The following is a 17,853-nucleotide window of genomic DNA, read 5'->3' as shown; positions in this document are numbered from 1 at the left end:
TACAGTACATTAAAGTCAAGATGTGAAGCACTACTTTTTTTTCCTGTGTAACATAATCGTGTAAAAAGAAAATAAGGATTAAAATACAGAAGATATTGCAGACAATGTCCTTCCAAGGCCTGGTTTTCATAAGTGGTATTATAAATGCATGACCCGCACTCTGCACGCACCATTTATAAACATATATACACCGATGTTTATGTGCCACTTTTATCTCTGACAGCTCCCTAATGAGGGCAGCAGCAGAGATGGTCTCCACTGGGTAAAGGTTTAGTAGGAATCGTCATGCAGCATTTATAGCTGAAGAATGAGACTGAATTAATTCCCTGAACAGATTGAATATTATGTACCCTCATTATAGGCCTACTTAGTTTTTGTGTGTGTGTGTGTGTGTGTGTGTGTGTTAGAGAGAGGAGAAAGTGAGAGTACATGCACGCCACTGCATTGTGTGTCTGTGTGTGTGTGTGTGTGTGAGAGAGAGAAAGAGAGAAATTAAGTATGTTGTATGTTTCAAAGTTAGGGTTAGTGTGCAGTACTGTTTGTGTATCGGTCAACACTCTACGGCAGTGGTTCTCAACCTGTGGGTCGGGACCCCCAGGGGACAAATTTCTAAAGGGACAATTTAAGGACTTTTTAATACCTCTAAAATGACAAATTAAACACAAATTGTGAAATATTAGTGGCAGAAAATGTGAAAATATATAAGCTATTTTCACAAAAGAATGTTATACAAAATGTAATGCCTCAACTTAGTGCTCGTCAGTTAAAATATGATTATTTTGGGGGTCACAGCCTGAAAAGGTTGAGAACCACTGCTCTACGGTGCATTCTGAGCTGTCCACACAGCGCTGGGCAGCACTGACATGAGTGAACGTCGCTCACCATTTGCAGATGCTGCTGTGACCCTGGGCCATGGCCAGTTGCCAAATGATTCCCTCCTTTATTCACCACAGAGGGAACTCTAAATCATGACCGGCTCCGACGAATGTCCACCAGTATTCATAACAAATGATGTTCCTGACCTCGTCTTGGCTTTCTAAATAAGTGTAGCACTCAGGTCTGTTCTGTCTGATGGGACAGACGAGAGAGAGATGGACAGTGCTTGATGACATTATCGACCCGCACATGTGAACTGCAGGGACGACGATAAGCCTGATTTATACTTAGCCATAGTCGTATGATGGTGTTGTGTGCTGAAAATAGCTGAGCTTGTAGAGCTGTTATTTCCAGTGCACGACACCACCATAAGACGTTGTATAACTGATTCTTTCTCTGCACTGTCCAGACTGAAAGTCACTTTACTTTCTTTTGCTAATTCTATGTCTTCAAAACAGTCCCACATTTTACTAATGCTATATAGGTAGATACACATGTTCTAGTTTTTTTCCAGTTCATATATCGATTCATAAGCTAGAGTGTGAATCACTGTTATGGACCGTAACATATTAGATCAGAATGAAGCCTCATGGGTTTGAATAATAGCTGGAAGATTACGTGCTTGACATACTACTTTATGGAATGGCACATGGCCTGTTTTTCCAGGGCCATGGTTGATCATGTTTGCCACAAATAAAAACAAACAACTGAAAGATGAACTTCACATAACCTGGCACATCAGTCTTTAAACAGCATGTTTTGCATCTGTGTCATCTAATGCACCATATACCATAAAATCCTGTTTCATCCATTTGTAACTGTAACTGAAAGAGTTTACAATGTAACTAAATGAATCTGTACTGTAGCTTGGCTCCAGCCCCTGAATCGCTAGCCACGCCCAATAAAACACACACAGTATACTGTATGTTCATGAAGTGAAACAAATGAAGTTTCAGGCAGTCATCTGTACTGTGTAGGCCTGATCTAAATCCAGCATCCATCATATAAGCACTTAGTTAGAATGCACTGCTGTGTCACAGCAGATGATAGACTGAACTGGAAAAGCCATGATATTCACTCTGTGTTTGCAATCAAGCGACAAACTTTAATCAGAAAAATCAATAGTAGGCCCTATCAGACATTTCTTATTTCCCCTTCCTCACATACTGAAATATTGCTTGTGCTTCCAGACTCCACCAATTTGCTAAGGATCAATACCTTATATTACGGAGTTCTTAGGCCAGCAAATTTCAGCAGTTGGAATAAACATTCAGCACCACTCTTTGGTGAAGTAAAATATTCCATCAACATACATATAGAATCTTTTCTGGCAAACAAATCTAAGTTAGAATTTAATTTATCCAAGTATACATTTTATGGGGAGCATCGGTAGCTGACCACAAGGTATGTCGACCAGTAACTGTAATGTCCCCCGTTTGATCTCTGGAGACCTGTGCTGCATGTAATTCCTTCCTCTTTACACACAGCTTCATTTCTCTCAGCAGCACCCAACTGTCGGTCATAAATAAATAAAACATAACTGTCAAATGTATTAATTTTTTTTATGTTAATAATTACTTTCATTTGTTTGAATAATTGGATTCCATATCCATATTCCACAGCAACATTCTGACCACATTGTAATCTGCATCACGTTGACTGCTCATCATGGTAGAATATGAGGCCATCTATAACATACAGCTGCAGTCTGGATAATGAGCACCCCATCTTCCCCAAACGCCATTTCTCATTGCCTACGTAGTCGTCTCCATCGCAGCTCTGACAGTGCTCTTAATGTAACCTTAACAGAGTTCAAACTGGTGCCCTACCACAGTATTCAACTATGCTATGTTCTCTGCAGAGGCCTACAGTATGTTGAGGAAATTAAGTATTATCTCAGTGAGAGCAACCACTAAGTGCCTTTTAGTTGCGAGTTGCGACCATAGGCAACACTGTGACATCTCAGTGATGTCAGATACTCAAAGCAGGGATCTCCATATATGGGCATAAAGAGGTGACATCACATTGGTGTGGCTGGTTCAGACAGGGATCTCCATGTATGGGCATAAAAGGGATTGTGTGATGTCATGGGAACCACTCTTACAGAATCCCTTTTATGCACATATATGAAGATCCCTCATGTCATCAATATTAAGCCCACATGAATAATACATTCCTGGGAAGGTTATGATATTCTTGGCATCCCTAAGACTAGAAAAAGGACAGTAGACATTTCTCTATTGATTACTGTGATTTTCTTTTTATATACAAAATTGCCATTTACAGGAAAACGTGGTGGTGTGGTTAATTGGTCATCAAAGGTGTCCGCTATTGAAAACAGTATTCTTGTACAGACCTCCATTGCAGCAACAGTAGTAGTTGTAGTAGTATAAAAGCAGCAGTATTTTTACACTACAGTCACATATTTACAGCTGTAACATTTGTATCTCAAACCAATAATGATTCTAGAGTAGCACACTCCTGCAGAGGCATACACATGACCTCTACAGAGTAGATGCCTCTTGCTGACATGATACGACTCAGGTTGAATATCACTTCGGATGGAGTGGTTAATGTGGAAGAGAACTCCAACTGAGACTGACGTGGATGATTTCTCGACATTGTCGCAACTTGTTACAGAAGCCAGTCTGTAGGGGGGTTTCCAGGCCTAGAGGAGAGCAGGACTCAAGGTCCGGTCATGGCTCACTTCTTAGCCTTGGCCTTGGCTTTGCCTTTCCCCGGAACTACTGCCTTCTTCTTGGGCTCCGCCTTCTTCTTGGGCTCCTTGGTGGCCTTGGCCTTTTTCAGCTGTGGGACGACACAGACAGCAAGGCAGATTAAACAGAGTAGAAATGCGAAGATAAAAATAAATGTGTGAACACGCTTTCATCATAATCACAGCAGGGTGCCGTTTGAGCAGAGGTCTTCAACAGGGGGTCCGGGACCTCTAGGGGTCCTCAGAGTTACTACAGGGGGTCTGCCAAATCTTTTTGTGATCATGTTTGATCAATTGAACCCTAGCATCCCTATTCTTAGTGGAACATTAGCCAAAAAATAGCAGATCTACAAGCTCAGAGGCGTATTTCTTTGGCACAGAGGTTTGGTGTAGACTAAAGGGAAAGAGCAAACTAGTAGGTATTGACAGTTCAAGTGGTTAAATATATGAAAATACACATTAATCCAACCTATACAATATGTAGTGGGGGTCCCTGCCTCTCAGAGCAGGCCAAGGCCTGAAAACGTTGAAGACCCCTGCGTTTAAGGCTTCTTACTTTGATCATGGCGTCCAAAGCGTTGTCCTCCTCCTCCTCTCCCTCTGCATCCTGGCCTTCCTGCTCTCCCTCTGCGCCTCCCAGCTCAGACTCCGCCCCTCCCCCGCCACGCCGGCCCTTCTTCACCGTCTGCAGGGAGTAGGGCGTCAGGTGGACCTCGCGGTTGTACGCCCGAGTGAAGGCTGCTTTCACCTGGAGGAAATGACACAGGGGGACAGGAACAGTGACCAAGAATTCTAATGTTGGCCTGTCGACATTTGATTAGTCACACAAAACACGACCGTAATAATTTTCATTTGAAATTAATGTTAAATTATCTTTTTAACGCAACTAATCAAAACCAGATTAATAAATGAAATTCCTTGCTTATAGGTTTCTTTTTGTGGATCGATCTTTGCAATAATCTAAAATGAGAAATACGTGTGCAACAGAACAAATGTTAGTTTATTTATAAAGTTGTGAAATCTAGTTTTGTACATTTCTGAATCTGATACTTGGGACTAATGTGATTCCACAACCCCCCAGCCCACCATTCACTGACCTTGGGGTCCAGTTTAGAGTAGGGGTCAGGCTTGCCGCCCCAGACGCTGATCTCCATGATGTTGTCCACGTCTTCCTTGATGAGCTGGTAGTCATCCAGCAGCTGCACAGCCTGGCCGGCTCCCTCAGCCCCCAGGCTCTGGAGAGGGTTCAACAGCGCCCCCCGCAGGTAAGGCAGGTAGTCCAGGTTCACTGCCTCTCTGCTGCTCAATGTCCTTGTATGAGAGAAATGAGGAGGAATGGAGGAGGAAGAGAAGAGTGATGAACGAGAAGAAGGCAGGAGATAATTTAATCACTAATATTAACTCATATGCTGCCATTTAACAATACCTTCGTACTCTTTAACTGCCATTCGTCTCCATAGACTTCCATGTAATTCATAGTGCACGGATCATGCACACCCATGCCTAGATAATGCACCACGTGTGTCCACATTGCTCACAGCTTTCAAACAAAAAAATCCGAATGGAAATCCGTTCAGGCATTCATGAGATAGCAGCCATTATGTTTTACACTGTTGTGAGCTTGGAGGTCTGCTACCTGAGTTGTATGGGGGTTGTATGGGGGTTAAACAAGCAATTTCGCGATCGCTATCATGCCTACTAACGTTTTTGGGGTCCAAAAAATTTTTTTTGAAAAAAAAAATAAAATAATTTTTTTTTTTTTTTTTTTTATTCACGGGATTCACGGGCGTGGCAGGGTGGTACAACGGGATTTTTAAGGGATTCACGTTTTTGGCAGTTAATGAGTTAAGAAGAGCTAGGGGAAATAAGGAAGACTGATCCGGGCTGATAGTAACAAGGGCAGATAGTTCTGATATGGGATTGGGTGATGGAATAAATGAGACATTTTTCAAGTATGCATGACTAAAAGCCCTTTGTACACAGACGTCTGATGCGATTTGTTATTGGCCGATAGGATTTTAACAAGCTCTTGCACACAAGAGTCTGATTTGATTTGTTATTGGTCAATCATTTTAACGCATTGGAAAAAAGCAGGAATCGAACTGGGTTTGATCGTAACAGAAGATGTCACCATCGCAGTCATTCGTCAGACAGCAATTTTGGAGTAGGTCTGCCTGAGGTAATAGAAAAGCTTGTTTGTTCTTGTGTGAAGAAAATCAGACTGTGTGTGCAAGCTTGGGCTAAAATGTGTATAGATACAACTGAAAAAGGATGATATAGTGTATGTGCTGCAACTCACTTTAAGCTCATGTGTGAAGCCAGCTCCTGGACAATACGGGAATGTTTGCCGGTGGAAGAGAATTTGCCCAGCCAGCTTGGGAAAGTGGGGAACTGGTTCATGTAGCCTCGCATCAGCTCCCCTGGTAACACACTGGCATAGACAGCCTAGAAAACACACACGTCACACACACAAGGATTTAGATTTTCATGACAAAGAATGTTTTAGAATGGAAAGCAGTCTCTGACAAGCACTTGACAGTATTTGTTGTTGATGCTCATTTTAAAGTTGTGTGTGCTTATACCTGCGTGGGCAGTAGTGACCAGGTCTGTCTAGAGCGGATCTGTCTGTCCACCAGGTCTCCATCACAGATGGAATCAGCCGTCTTACTGAGCAGCATCAGGTGGGACTTCAGATTACCACTGACAGACAAGACAACATATTTATACAACATTCAACAGTATGTTTTAAAGAACTGGGAAAATAATTACACTACAGGTTTGAGTGACTGGGCACATAAATAATATTAGTACTATTGACAACATGCAACTTCCTCAGCCATGATTACTGGGAAAAAACAATACTCAAATGTGTACAAGCGTTCAGAGTACATCCTCCCTCTCTTACCAGGCTGCTGCTGGCCGTACGTGCACGTAGTTCTCTTGGACAAAAAGCGGCGCAAGTGAGTAGTCGTGGAAAAAGAGGTCGCTCTTGTCTATGAAGCTCATTTTGGCAGTCTCGTCCCCTGAGAGGAAGACCTTCCTGCAGACATCAAAGGGTCCCATCTTCATGTCCTTTCGGGCATTGTCGGCATCAGCCTTGCACTGGTCAAACGTCATCACCTTGTCCACAGCAGACCACATGCTCAGGTTGTGGAGCACCTGGTGAGAGGGGAGAAAGGTAGGGCTGTCACGATACAACATTTTACATGACGATTAATTGTCACTCAAATAATTGGCGATTAACGATTTAATAGTGTTTTTGTCGTTGATAATTACATTTCTGTTTGGCTTTTAGGCTTTGAAGTTGTACATGGTAGATATGACACATAACCTAAATATACAAAGAAATTACTGACATATTTGACAACTTACTACTTAAAAAATAACTTTGATAGTGGAAATAGCCGATCTACAAGCTCACAACGTTGTGTGAGCTTGTAGATCTGCTATTTCCACTATTTCGGACATTTTTCAACATTCACGATTATGACAAAATAATTGCGATAATGTCAAATAATCACGATTAGACAATTATGTAATAATTGTGACAGCCCTAGAGAAAGGTGACATGCACATGAGAGAGCGGAGTGAGGAGCGAGGTCAGAGGAGACAAAATGTTGAACCTGACGACGAGTCACATCACTAGAGCTAATGGGAAACTTTATACCTGAACCCTATCCCTAAAATATCCCTAATAGCACTAATACTAATTCTGCGTACTACAGTATGGTGCTTACCTGTTATCTTTAGTGCTTACCAGTTATTTATGGTTCTTATCATAGAAGACAGGAAAGCTATCCCTAAAATATTTCAGTTTTGTGGATTTTCCAGCAACTGAGGGCACACTCTCACCTCAACACACAGCATAGATCGGGAATCGTTATGTCAGATTTAACATGTCTTCATAACAATAGAATGATAGGATTCGGGTTAAAGATTAGCAAAGTGGTCTTTTAAGCTTCGTCACTCTCCGTGGCAAATTCAGCGACTGGCTTCTTTACCTGTCGGATATCCTGATTGGAAGCTAGGATTATTTCGTTGAGTGCTGGCGGGGGGATCTTGATGCCCTCCTTGAATGCTATTGACATCATGGCTCCCTGAGGAGAGAAAAGAAAAGCAGCTGGTTGAGCAACAAGGAAAAAGAAAGAGGCAAGGAAAGTGGATATGTGTGTGTAGAGAGAAGAGAATTTTAACAAGGAAAAAGAAAGAGGCAAGGAAAGTGGATATGTGTGTGTAGAGAGAAGAGAATTTTGTAAAAACAATGATCCAACATCAGACAATGTCTAACGTCAGACCTGTATGTGGCTCTGTTAGCAGGTACCTTGATCTGTTCCACTCGAGGTCTCTGCACGCGCAGATCGAAACAGTAGTTGGACAAGGACCTAATCTTTTGGTGGTTGCGGTCATTGCACATGAAGATAATTGGGATCTTGGTCGTTTTGATGAGGCTAATCATCTCCTGTAAAAATCATGGGTCAGTGGGTAGAGGTCAACATACTGTGTGAGATACAGGTGAGTGGACAGAATAATAACTGATGTCCAAGTGACAATGTGAGGGAGAGGAACATGCCATGGAGTAACTCATTTTTGCTGCTATGACACTTGAATTTCCCCACAGGGATCAATAAATGTTTATCTTTATCTTATCAAAGGGTTAGTCTGCCAGCAGTCTGGATATATAGGCATCAAGAGAGAGCTCTAACATGAATGCACATGCTGCCGTTAGTGTGTACTGTACCTGTATTCCTCCCCGGTCCTCATTGCCAGCCATACCGTCCACCTCATCCATGATAAGGACATGTTTGTTGCTCACCGTCCGAGATGTCCCTGCACAACACGTGCAAATTATGTAAATAGTAATTTCAGAAAGCCAGATGTGATTGTACAGATGTGAGAGGAAGGATTATGCTAATCCTATCAGTACCTGTGTAGAAGTTCTTGATGCTAGTGTTGTTGAGTGACTCCGCAACCACCTCTTTAAGACTGTTCTTACTGCGAGTACAGCTGGCGTTCATCTCCACGTAGCTATAGCCCAACTCCTACACACACACGCGCACACACACACACACACACACACACACACACACACACACACACACACACACACACACACACACACACACACACACACACACACACACACACACACACACACACACACACACACACACACACACACACACACACACACACACACACACACACACACGAATATGGACAGATATTGAAGCTGATTTCAAGAACAGATATTGAAGCTGATTTCAAGAAAAGATTTCCAACTGACGTTTATCAGGCATCTAGAATCTGAGGTATCTTGACACCTGATGAAGGTCATTTGGACCAAAATGTTGGACTCTCAATACATTTTGCTGTAAGAGAATACATGCGGGATCTCTATTTTCTTCCTTGACTCATGCACTGGCTTCCTGCTCCTATAACTAGGAAACATCTATGTCATTCTGTGTGTGTGTGTGTGTGTGTGTGTGTGTGTGTGTGTGTGTGTGTGTGTGTGTGTGTGTGTGTGTGTGAGTGTGAGTGTGAGAGAGACTAACCTCACAGACGAGTGCTGCTGTGGTGGTCTTCCCCACGCCTGGGGGTCCAGACAGCAGCGCCGCTTTAAATGCTGATCCATCATCTCTACCGCCACCTCCAAACTTACCAAACTTTGCTACTGCAGAGAGAAAAGTATATAATGTTATTACTGTACATACAACCCGAACCGTACTCTTTTATAGGCCACAAAACAAAGTGTTGCTGACTCACTCAATGTGCGTTATCAGTTATCTAAAAAGCATCCCAGACAGGCACACCTACCTGCTGGTTTAGCAGCGCCCCCTGCCTGGTGTTTGTGCCAGTTTTGCAGCCAGCGCAGCAACTTATTGGCACAGCTCTGATCCCCCTGCTGGCCAATAATAGCCTTCAGAGAGCGGGGACGGTACTTGTCCACCCACAGCAGACTAGGTGCATCGCTAGATCCGGCCGAGGAAGAGGGGGAAAGGGCAAGTCCCCTGCGGACCTCGGACCCCGAGCCTCTCCCAGGTGGGGTGGCACTGCCTCCTGCTGCAGGCTTGGAGCTTCGGCCCAGGGCCAGGCCTGTCTTGGACGGGCTGGGAGTCTGAGGGGACCTGGAGTTGCCCTTGGAGGGTGAGATTTTCTGAGAGGGTGGGGTGCTCTTCGAGGGCTGGTTGGATGGAGTTCTGCTCTTAGAGGCCTTGCACTGTGTGATATGGGAGTACACAACAGATAAAATACTGTACACAAGTAACATGCCAATGGCGAGTGGCGACCGTCAGGTCAGAGCTGCTTTTTTTAATATCAAACATAATTTTCCAAATGTCTGTCTGTCTGTCTGAGTGAGTGTCTGTCACAGCGTTTCTCCTCAGTGGCTGGAGCAATTGATCTGAAATCGCATCACCATTAGCATATGAACACACCTAACATAACTGTGAAGCCCGTTTGTCACTTTCACAAATCATATGCTGTATATTAGCATTTTTATGGTGTATCTATATCTATTCTGCATCTAGCTTGAGGCATATCTATTCTGCATCTAGCATGAGGCAACATGTTTAACCAGCTGTGTGTGTGTGTGTGTGTGTGTGTGTGTGTGTGTGTGTGTGTGTGTGTGTGTGTGTGTGGGCAGGCGGGTGGGCGGGGGGGGTCTGTTGTCTGGCCCTGTTACAGATTTTGTCCAAAAATCGGTACACAGTATCTCTGTAGCCATTAAACGAAACGGGTATTTCTTACATTGATGCTCCTACATATTAGCATGCAAGCACCAGTTAAAGTTACTTTCCATCCCTCATATACTGTGTGCACAGTGCACATCCCATAACCCACACACTGCACATCATTTCAGAGCTCATATCTTTGAACGGGTAAGGACTAGTATATATATATTTTGTGATTTTGTAACCCATTTTTTCAGCCAGTGCCAATTGCCTAAGCTGTAATCCTGGTTTCGGATCTCCCTCTGCCACGCCTGGGGAGCCCTGGCTGGCCAGGGGGAGGCAGAATAGAAACCAGGATTACTGCATGTTTTTGTGAGGGTATCTACCCTAGGAGACATGGGGAGAACATGCAAATTCCACACAGAAAGGCCCTTTCGCCAACCCCACCTAGGGTGTGGGCGCTGATGACGCAGAGGAGGAAACATTTCCCCAGAGCCAGAGCATGTGAGCGGAGTGGAGCGGCAACGAAAGCCGCTCCGCGCTCCAGAGGGCAATTGTCCCGCTCGCTCATCGCTCTGGTCGGCCACCGCACCGCTCCGCTCCCCGCCGCTCCGTCGCTCACCTTGATTTTCGCATTTCTCGCTCCACGCTCCGCTCAGGGTAGTCAGAGTCAGCAGCCAAAATTAAAAAAAAGTAGTTTACCATATCCGAAACACTTTCTCCTTTGCTTTGCCACAACAAGTGTTCCCAACACAAATGCCTGCTGTAACGTGAGCGAGCCTCGGCTTGATGGAGACCTGCCTTCAATGTTATAAAAGACACCATCTAAGGCATTGTATTTTTTTATAAGAAGGGCAATATTAAATCCAGTTGGTGTTGATTAATCACCACAACCGAGAGAGGGAGGCGACTCGTGGCGTGTGTTTTTCATCAGTCTCACTTGCATTTCAAATCGTATCCTTTGACTGGCTGGTGAACTGACACAAGGTAGGCTATTTATTATAAACATATCCTACGTGGGTGGATGATAGCCTATAGATACATTTGACTTGAGTAAAATCGTGAAGGGAATTCTCTGTCTGTTCTCCTCTCCGCGGTGCTTTCTCGTTCCTGCGACATGGCTGCACACACTGCCACTACTGCACACGGCACTGTTTTGTTGGAAACATGCGGTGCGCGGCCACAATAGGGTCGGCTTGGAGCGGAGCGGAGCGGAGGAAATTCCTCGCTCCAAAGCCGCTCAGACACATTTGAAAAGTCGCTCACTCACGCTCACGTCAAAAACGGCCCGCTCCACTCTCCGCTCCGCTCGCGCTCCGCTCACATGCTCTTCCCAGAGCCCACAGCATCCCCCGGCGGGAATCGAACCCAGGACCTTCTATCGCTGTGTGGCGACAGCACTACCAACTGTGCCACCGTGCCCCCTTCAGGGTCAGAGCTTCTAAATACGGCACAAACTTGTCGTTGTGTCTTTGGCCAACGACCATGGTGTTTTTGAGGCGATGCACAGCGGTAACGTGACCTGCCTCTCTCGCTTGTAGATTAGCGTGAATGACAGACGGACATAGGCTAGGCGTTCTCATACTAAATGCTCCCATACGGTAGCACTCAAAGCTACTTTAACCCATTTAGACCGGGAACGCAAAATGCGTTTTTACCTTTCCTTCCGGGAACGCAAAATGCTGTTTATCCTTTCAGACCGGGAACGCAAAATGCGTTTCCTGCGTTTCCTGTAGTTTTTACCCTCTTCTGGTCTCGTGGCCAATGAAATGCATCAGGAGGCGATGACGTATGCTTCCCAAAGCAAAGCAAAGCATTCTGGGATTTTTTTTTTGGCTTTGCATAACTTTATTTGTCGGAGAATCCCAGTGCGCACAAGAACAGCTTCTCATAGCGGCGAAATGAAAGACGAAGAGCGAAGGCAAACCGGACCCGCTGGAATTGGCATTGTTATTGTTACGTGATATGTTTGAAAACGACGACGATGATGAAGAAGTGTTTCATGGATTTCATGAGGACTGGATTACTTTTCACGGATGTACTTTGAGACGAGACCAACACGTTAGCCGAACAGCTAGTCAACCCCAAACTCCAGAACAACAGATTTGCAGCTATCTGGAGGTAATAACACTTATAAAATGATTATGATGATATGGTTCATTCATTCACATACACAGGCGCACACACACACACGCACGCACATATAATAATAATGACAAATGTCGCTCGCCAGATTTACCGTTATATGGAGCCAACAACTAGAATTGAATATATTCAATAAGAATGTTTTGGTGCTTGTTGTTTCTTGTCAAAGTGGTGGCCTATGGTGTAAGGCCTATGGTGTAAGGTCTCAAATATTTGCTAATTATGTTTCTATGAGCTACATAGGCTGAGAAATATATTATTTATTAGACGTTTTATAAGATTTATTAAAATTTTTGAGTTTGCAGATTTCTTTTTAAAAAATGATAAAGGTCTGGACCATGACAAATAATTTCCCATGAAAGCCAAAGGTGTAAGCTATCAAAACAGTTTTGAAATTGTGTTTCTAGCTGCTACAGAGGCTGAGAAATAAATGTTTTAGTAGACGTTGACACCTCTGTGAAGTTTTCCATAAAATCTCAGGTTTTAGGGGTATTTTTCCAATCGGCCATAGGTTTTTAAGGCTTTTTTCCAGGCGGACTTAGGTCTAAATGGGTTAACTTCCATTTATCTGACACAAGTATGAGACTTAGAAATTACACCCAAAAATGTATCAATACAAATGAGTTTGTAACATGGCTGGAGGCAGATGTGTTTGCACTAACCTCAGCCTCAGCAGCAATCTCATACTTGGACTTCTTCCCTGGTTTGGTTCTGATCAGCTCCAACAGGCCATCCTCATCAAGGATTTTAGTTCCCATTTTATTTGCCTGGATATAGAACAACAAACTTAGAAAACGATAACAACAATCTATAACTAATTCAGCGACATTTTTAACTGAAGTTGAACATTGAAAGAGATTGGAAAAGCATTTCAGCAACTTAGGATCGAATAAACACAAAAGCAAAATGTGTGAAGAGAACCAGAAGAAGGTCAACTTGGCAGAGACCTTTAGCGATAAGCTATTGAAATGAGCCTGAGGTTTATGTGATATCTCAGCTTGCTACCTTTTCTGTCTTGGCTGCTCCGGCATCTCTCCCCAGCACCACGTAGGTGGTATTCTTGCTGATGTTGCCCGTCACCTTGCCCCCGTAGCGCTCAACGAGAGACTTGGTGTCATCCCTCTCCATGGACTCCAAGACGCCTGTCAGCACAAAGACACACCCCTCCAGGCAGTTCTCTGCACCCTGTAACACACACACACATTTTCATTAAAATATGGGATCATCTATAATTCAAAATAACGTTGTTTTGACGTGTCCTTTTTTCCTATTTGAAGTGGTTGTAGGTATTACCGTAGGTATTTCCTTGGAGCCCAGAGCACGTGGTCCATCTCTGTTTAGGTAGTTTCTGAAGGCTGCAGCGTTGCCTTTCTTTTTCTCGCCGTCATCAGGACTAGTGCTTGTGGACTAGGCAGTTGAGAACATTATGTCAAACACAAAAAGGAACCTTATGTCTTTTCAAATATCGTTTCAACTGAAAGAGTTTTTTTCCACCCCTTGCAAGGCATCAGTGGTTTGGCTTACCTGTGGTTTTTTGGGGGATACTTTGATTGAAGTCTGACCTTCAGCAAGACTTCCTGTTTTGGGTGTGTATTTCTTTTCTATGCTTAAATCAGTGCATGGCTCCTTTTTGGGAGAGATTTTTATTTTCTTGGGTGAGATTTGTGGTTTCTTGGGTGAGATTTGTATTTTCTGGGGTGAGATTTTCTCCTCTTTAATGGTGCCTTCCACTTTCACCTCATCTTTTTTCTTCATTAGAGCCAGTTTGGAGCTGGCCTTCATAGGAGCTTTAGGCGATGGACTGATAGCCTCGGCCATGAAGCTGTCAGACTCATTGGCCTTTGACGGTCTGCTTGTGTTGCTGTTGGCAGAGAATGTACTAGTCTTCTTAGGTGATATAGTTGGCCCTGGCGTCTCGGCAGAGTCCTTACGGGCCTGGACGAACACATACATACAAGGCATAATGTCACGAACAGTGGCTTTTATGGAAAGTGATTATTGTTTGTGTGAAATGTAAGGTTGTATTCAATGCCTTCTTGGCCTGTGGTGCCTCATCCAGCATGGCCAGCGTCCTGGCAAACTCCTCATCGTTGTGGACCTGCTTCTCCAGCTGTGTGTGAGACAGAGATAATAAAAAGTAATTAAATTAAATTATCACACTACCTCATAAGTGCATTAGTCAATTTGAATACTGAATGATTTCAAATGCAAAGCATTACTTGTTTATTGTATTCAATTTTTTTGTTATTCATCTACAAGTAAAATAAAATCCAGAACATGAATATAAAGAAAGATCACTTATATAAATTGGCACATAAAGGTCACTTTTAGCTATACCTCCATGTCTTCCTCCATCTGCAGCTGTCTTGCAATTAAGTCATCACTCATGCAATCGTCTGGGTCCTGAGTTGGCTGAGGGTCAGGGTGGAAATCATATTCAAATATATACATCCAACTAAGTACAAGTAGTACTTTAAAGTGCAATACTCCCAATCCATGAGAAAAGAGGAAATGGAAACAAGACAAAAAGAAATTGGTAGAGAAAGAAAGTGCTCAGCAACTCACAGCCTTCCTCTTGACGCTGGCTACCAGCTTCTTATCCGAGCGATGCACACTACTATTGCCAAAAAAGTCCATCACTGAGGTGGGGGTCCGTTTGGTCTGGGGAATGGTGCTTGACTTGGGGGTTATGGCTATACGTGGAGATTTTTCTGCTGTATTCCCTTGAGTGGAGGCTTTAGAAGGAGTCTTTGTCCCATCTTTGATCACTGGACGAGCCTTTTCTTCCTCCATTTTTAATGGTTTGGAAAGGCCATTCTCCTTGGGTTTCACAGTCTTCTTATTAAAGGTCAGGAAGTTGTCACTGTCTGAGTCTACGACCACAAATGCACAAAATAGATCTCAGATATTGGAGGTTGGGTTACTATATCTAATACAATAACAATACTGGCAATGTAAGAAATCATGCTTTGTGTACATTTTTATGTGCACAGCATGTCAGCATCTAAATGACCTTGTCCTCCCACACCTGTTTCAGAGACGTACTGCACGGGATCCTTTTGGGGTGGGGACTCTTCCTTGGTCTTCTTACTGGATTTAGAGGGTTTCTTTGTCTGTATCTGTGGTGCCTCCTCCTCAGAGTCTGTATCAAATATAAAGAAAGGATTGTGAACATATCCTAAGAAAATGTAGAACTAGTTGAGGTGGTGATCAGCTTGATAAGACAACTGTGAAATACAGTATAGTAATGATGAGGAAAACAGTTTTGATCATGAGCATCTTGGTTATAAGCATAAAGTATGGATTAATAGTTGACGTGATCATGTCAAAGCCATCTCTATATCGTTACCTGATTCTATGACAGCTCGCTTCTTACGTTTCTTATCATTGTCCTTTTGTTTCACCACTGCTTTGGGACTTGTGATCTGAAGGAAAGATGCAACAGAAATAGCCAACATAAATGAATGCTCCACAAACACCTTTACACAGGCAAAAGACAGGCTTTTAGGAATTTCTGTTAGGTCAAACTCTTGTGACCTAAGCACATACCGTAATGATCATAGTAATAATTGTACAGACCAATATGGCAGTAGGAAAATTGCCATACCTTTTTAGTCACTTTCTTTTTCTTCTTTGCATCCTCCTCTGAGGAAACAGATTTATTTTTCTTCTTAATCTCTTCATCTCTATTGTTTCCATTCTGGGCTGTTTTCTGCACCGCTGGTTTACTTGAAGTTGGTGCAAAGAACCTCCTGATGTCCTGTGTTTTCAGAGAGGAAGAGGTTGATGCCACCTTGACCATCATCATGACATGATGACTAGAGCCCTCAGCCCACAAGAAGAATTGGGCATGTACTGTATTGTATATAGACCTATTCTTCACAGCAGACATAAACGCAGAATCTGAACATTCCAATCATCTAACTTAATTTAAAAATGGCGGGGGTATGTATGCGTTTGGTTCTCAAGGGACAGGATTATTCAACAGCTACTACACCTAACACAAGCACAACAGCTACTACATGTAACAAAACAAGTAATACGTTTATTTATACACCACTGACAGTAGAAACGTTTAGTTGACAAGTATCAACTCTGACCGTTAGAAATTTTATTTCTGATTCTATGACGTTGAAGAGCAGATTTTCAGAGAGAATTTAAGAACAGTGTTCTTTCTTAACAAAGTGTAAACAATGCATACATAATCATTCTAAATCGATCAGTTCAAAAGAACATAACATTGGACCCAAGCTGTTCCCTATACTAATCATAATTTTTACACCATATTATCTGTTATTAATGTGAATTAATGATGCAATGTTTAACTTTCGTTATATCGAACGTTAATTAACATGTTATTGGATTGTTTTGTAACAGTTAAGAGTAACAGAAACATAACTAACAAGCTATAAAACAATACAATGTGACAGTTGAGTGGTAGATAATAGGCTAACGTTAATTGTCTTTGTAACTTTAAGCCAGCTAACATTAGCTCATTGGCTAGTGTAGTGTGTGCATGCTCCCATATGGTAAACAAAAGTTAACAACACAGATTTTTACATGCAATGCAACCAGTTTACTCAGACCTATTGACATACCATAATAATCAACACTATAAGGTTTTCTTTCCTCTGGGTTGTCAGATCAGTTGTCAGGAGAAGAAATAATCCAGCGAATCTGGCGCGCAGGGAGTCAGTTGTTGTCGCCTGGAAGTGACGTAACTCTTTTGATACGATGCCGTGCAGCGGTGCCGTGCACCAAGAAATAGCAGATCTACAAGCTCACCCCGGGTTGTGTCTGCGAAGAGTTGTGAGCTTGTATATCGGCTATTTCCAGCGCGCCACCGAAAGCAGGCTTTGTGCAAACTGATGTACGTCACTGGCATTTATTATATAAAACCTTTATTATGACATACATGTTTCCAAAATTCCAACAATTGCAATATTGTAATTATACCTGTAAATAAATATGTATCACAATTAAAAATGTAAGTAGGCCTATGGGTTAGTTAATTTGTTACCATACCAACCCATCCCTTGCTAAAAGTAGACTTTATCAATGTACCTACAGATCCCTCTCAAAGAATTAGAATAGTGCAAAAAAGCAGATGCCAGATCACCCCAAATAACACTGTGGAAACTACACACTGGACTTCAAGCAACTTACTTCAAGGTTGACATTTCTGTACAAATCCTTCTTTTGAGTTGTCTTGTGTAATATTTTGAGATATGGATTTGATCATGAGCAGTCAGCTGTCTGCCATAAAAATCTAGGTTTGAATGTGTACCTAGAATATGAAAGTTCATTTTTTTTATACTTCACTGCATGCACAATTTACCTAGAATATGAAGGTAAAATATTACATTAGAATTTAACTTATACAATATTCAATTTGTTTTAGATTGAGCTGTATGCATTTAATAGCAATTCCAACACCACAATCAC

The 17,853-nt window shown here is 42.7% G+C and overlaps 1 protein-coding gene across 1 annotated transcript; it reads right to left on the bottom strand.

Moving 5' to 3' along the window:
- Positions 1-3,247: 3,247 nt before the first annotated feature.
- On the bottom strand, positions 3,248-17,084 carry rfc1 (replication factor C (activator 1) 1). Its single transcript, XM_080721190.1, has 23 exons — positions 17,007-17,084; positions 16,016-16,168; positions 15,758-15,833; positions 15,437-15,550; positions 14,974-15,281; positions 14,746-14,820; positions 14,441-14,518; positions 13,933-14,343; positions 13,702-13,815; positions 13,414-13,593; positions 13,071-13,175; positions 9,407-9,809; positions 9,145-9,263; positions 8,517-8,631; positions 8,331-8,419; positions 7,914-8,051; positions 7,594-7,689; positions 6,498-6,751; positions 6,175-6,292; positions 5,892-6,037; positions 4,690-4,903; positions 4,149-4,340; positions 3,248-3,684 (listed from the first exon to the last, which is right to left on the bottom strand). Exons 1-23 carry the CDS (start codon positions 17,007-17,009, stop codon positions 3,580-3,582), a joined length of 3,606 nt encoding a protein of 1,201 aa, XP_080577316.1. The 5' UTR covers positions 17,010-17,084; the 3' UTR covers positions 3,248-3,579.
- Positions 17,085-17,853: the final 769 nt, after the last annotated feature.

The sequence above is a fragment of the Nannobrachium achirus genome (assembly GCF_963921795.1).
Source record: "Nannobrachium achirus genome assembly, chromosome: 3".
Lineage (NCBI taxonomy): Eukaryota > Metazoa > Chordata > Actinopteri > Myctophiformes > Myctophidae > Nannobrachium > Nannobrachium achirus.
The sequence above is the reverse complement of the archived record's forward strand: the minus strand, read 5'-3'. Positions and strand labels throughout refer to the sequence as shown.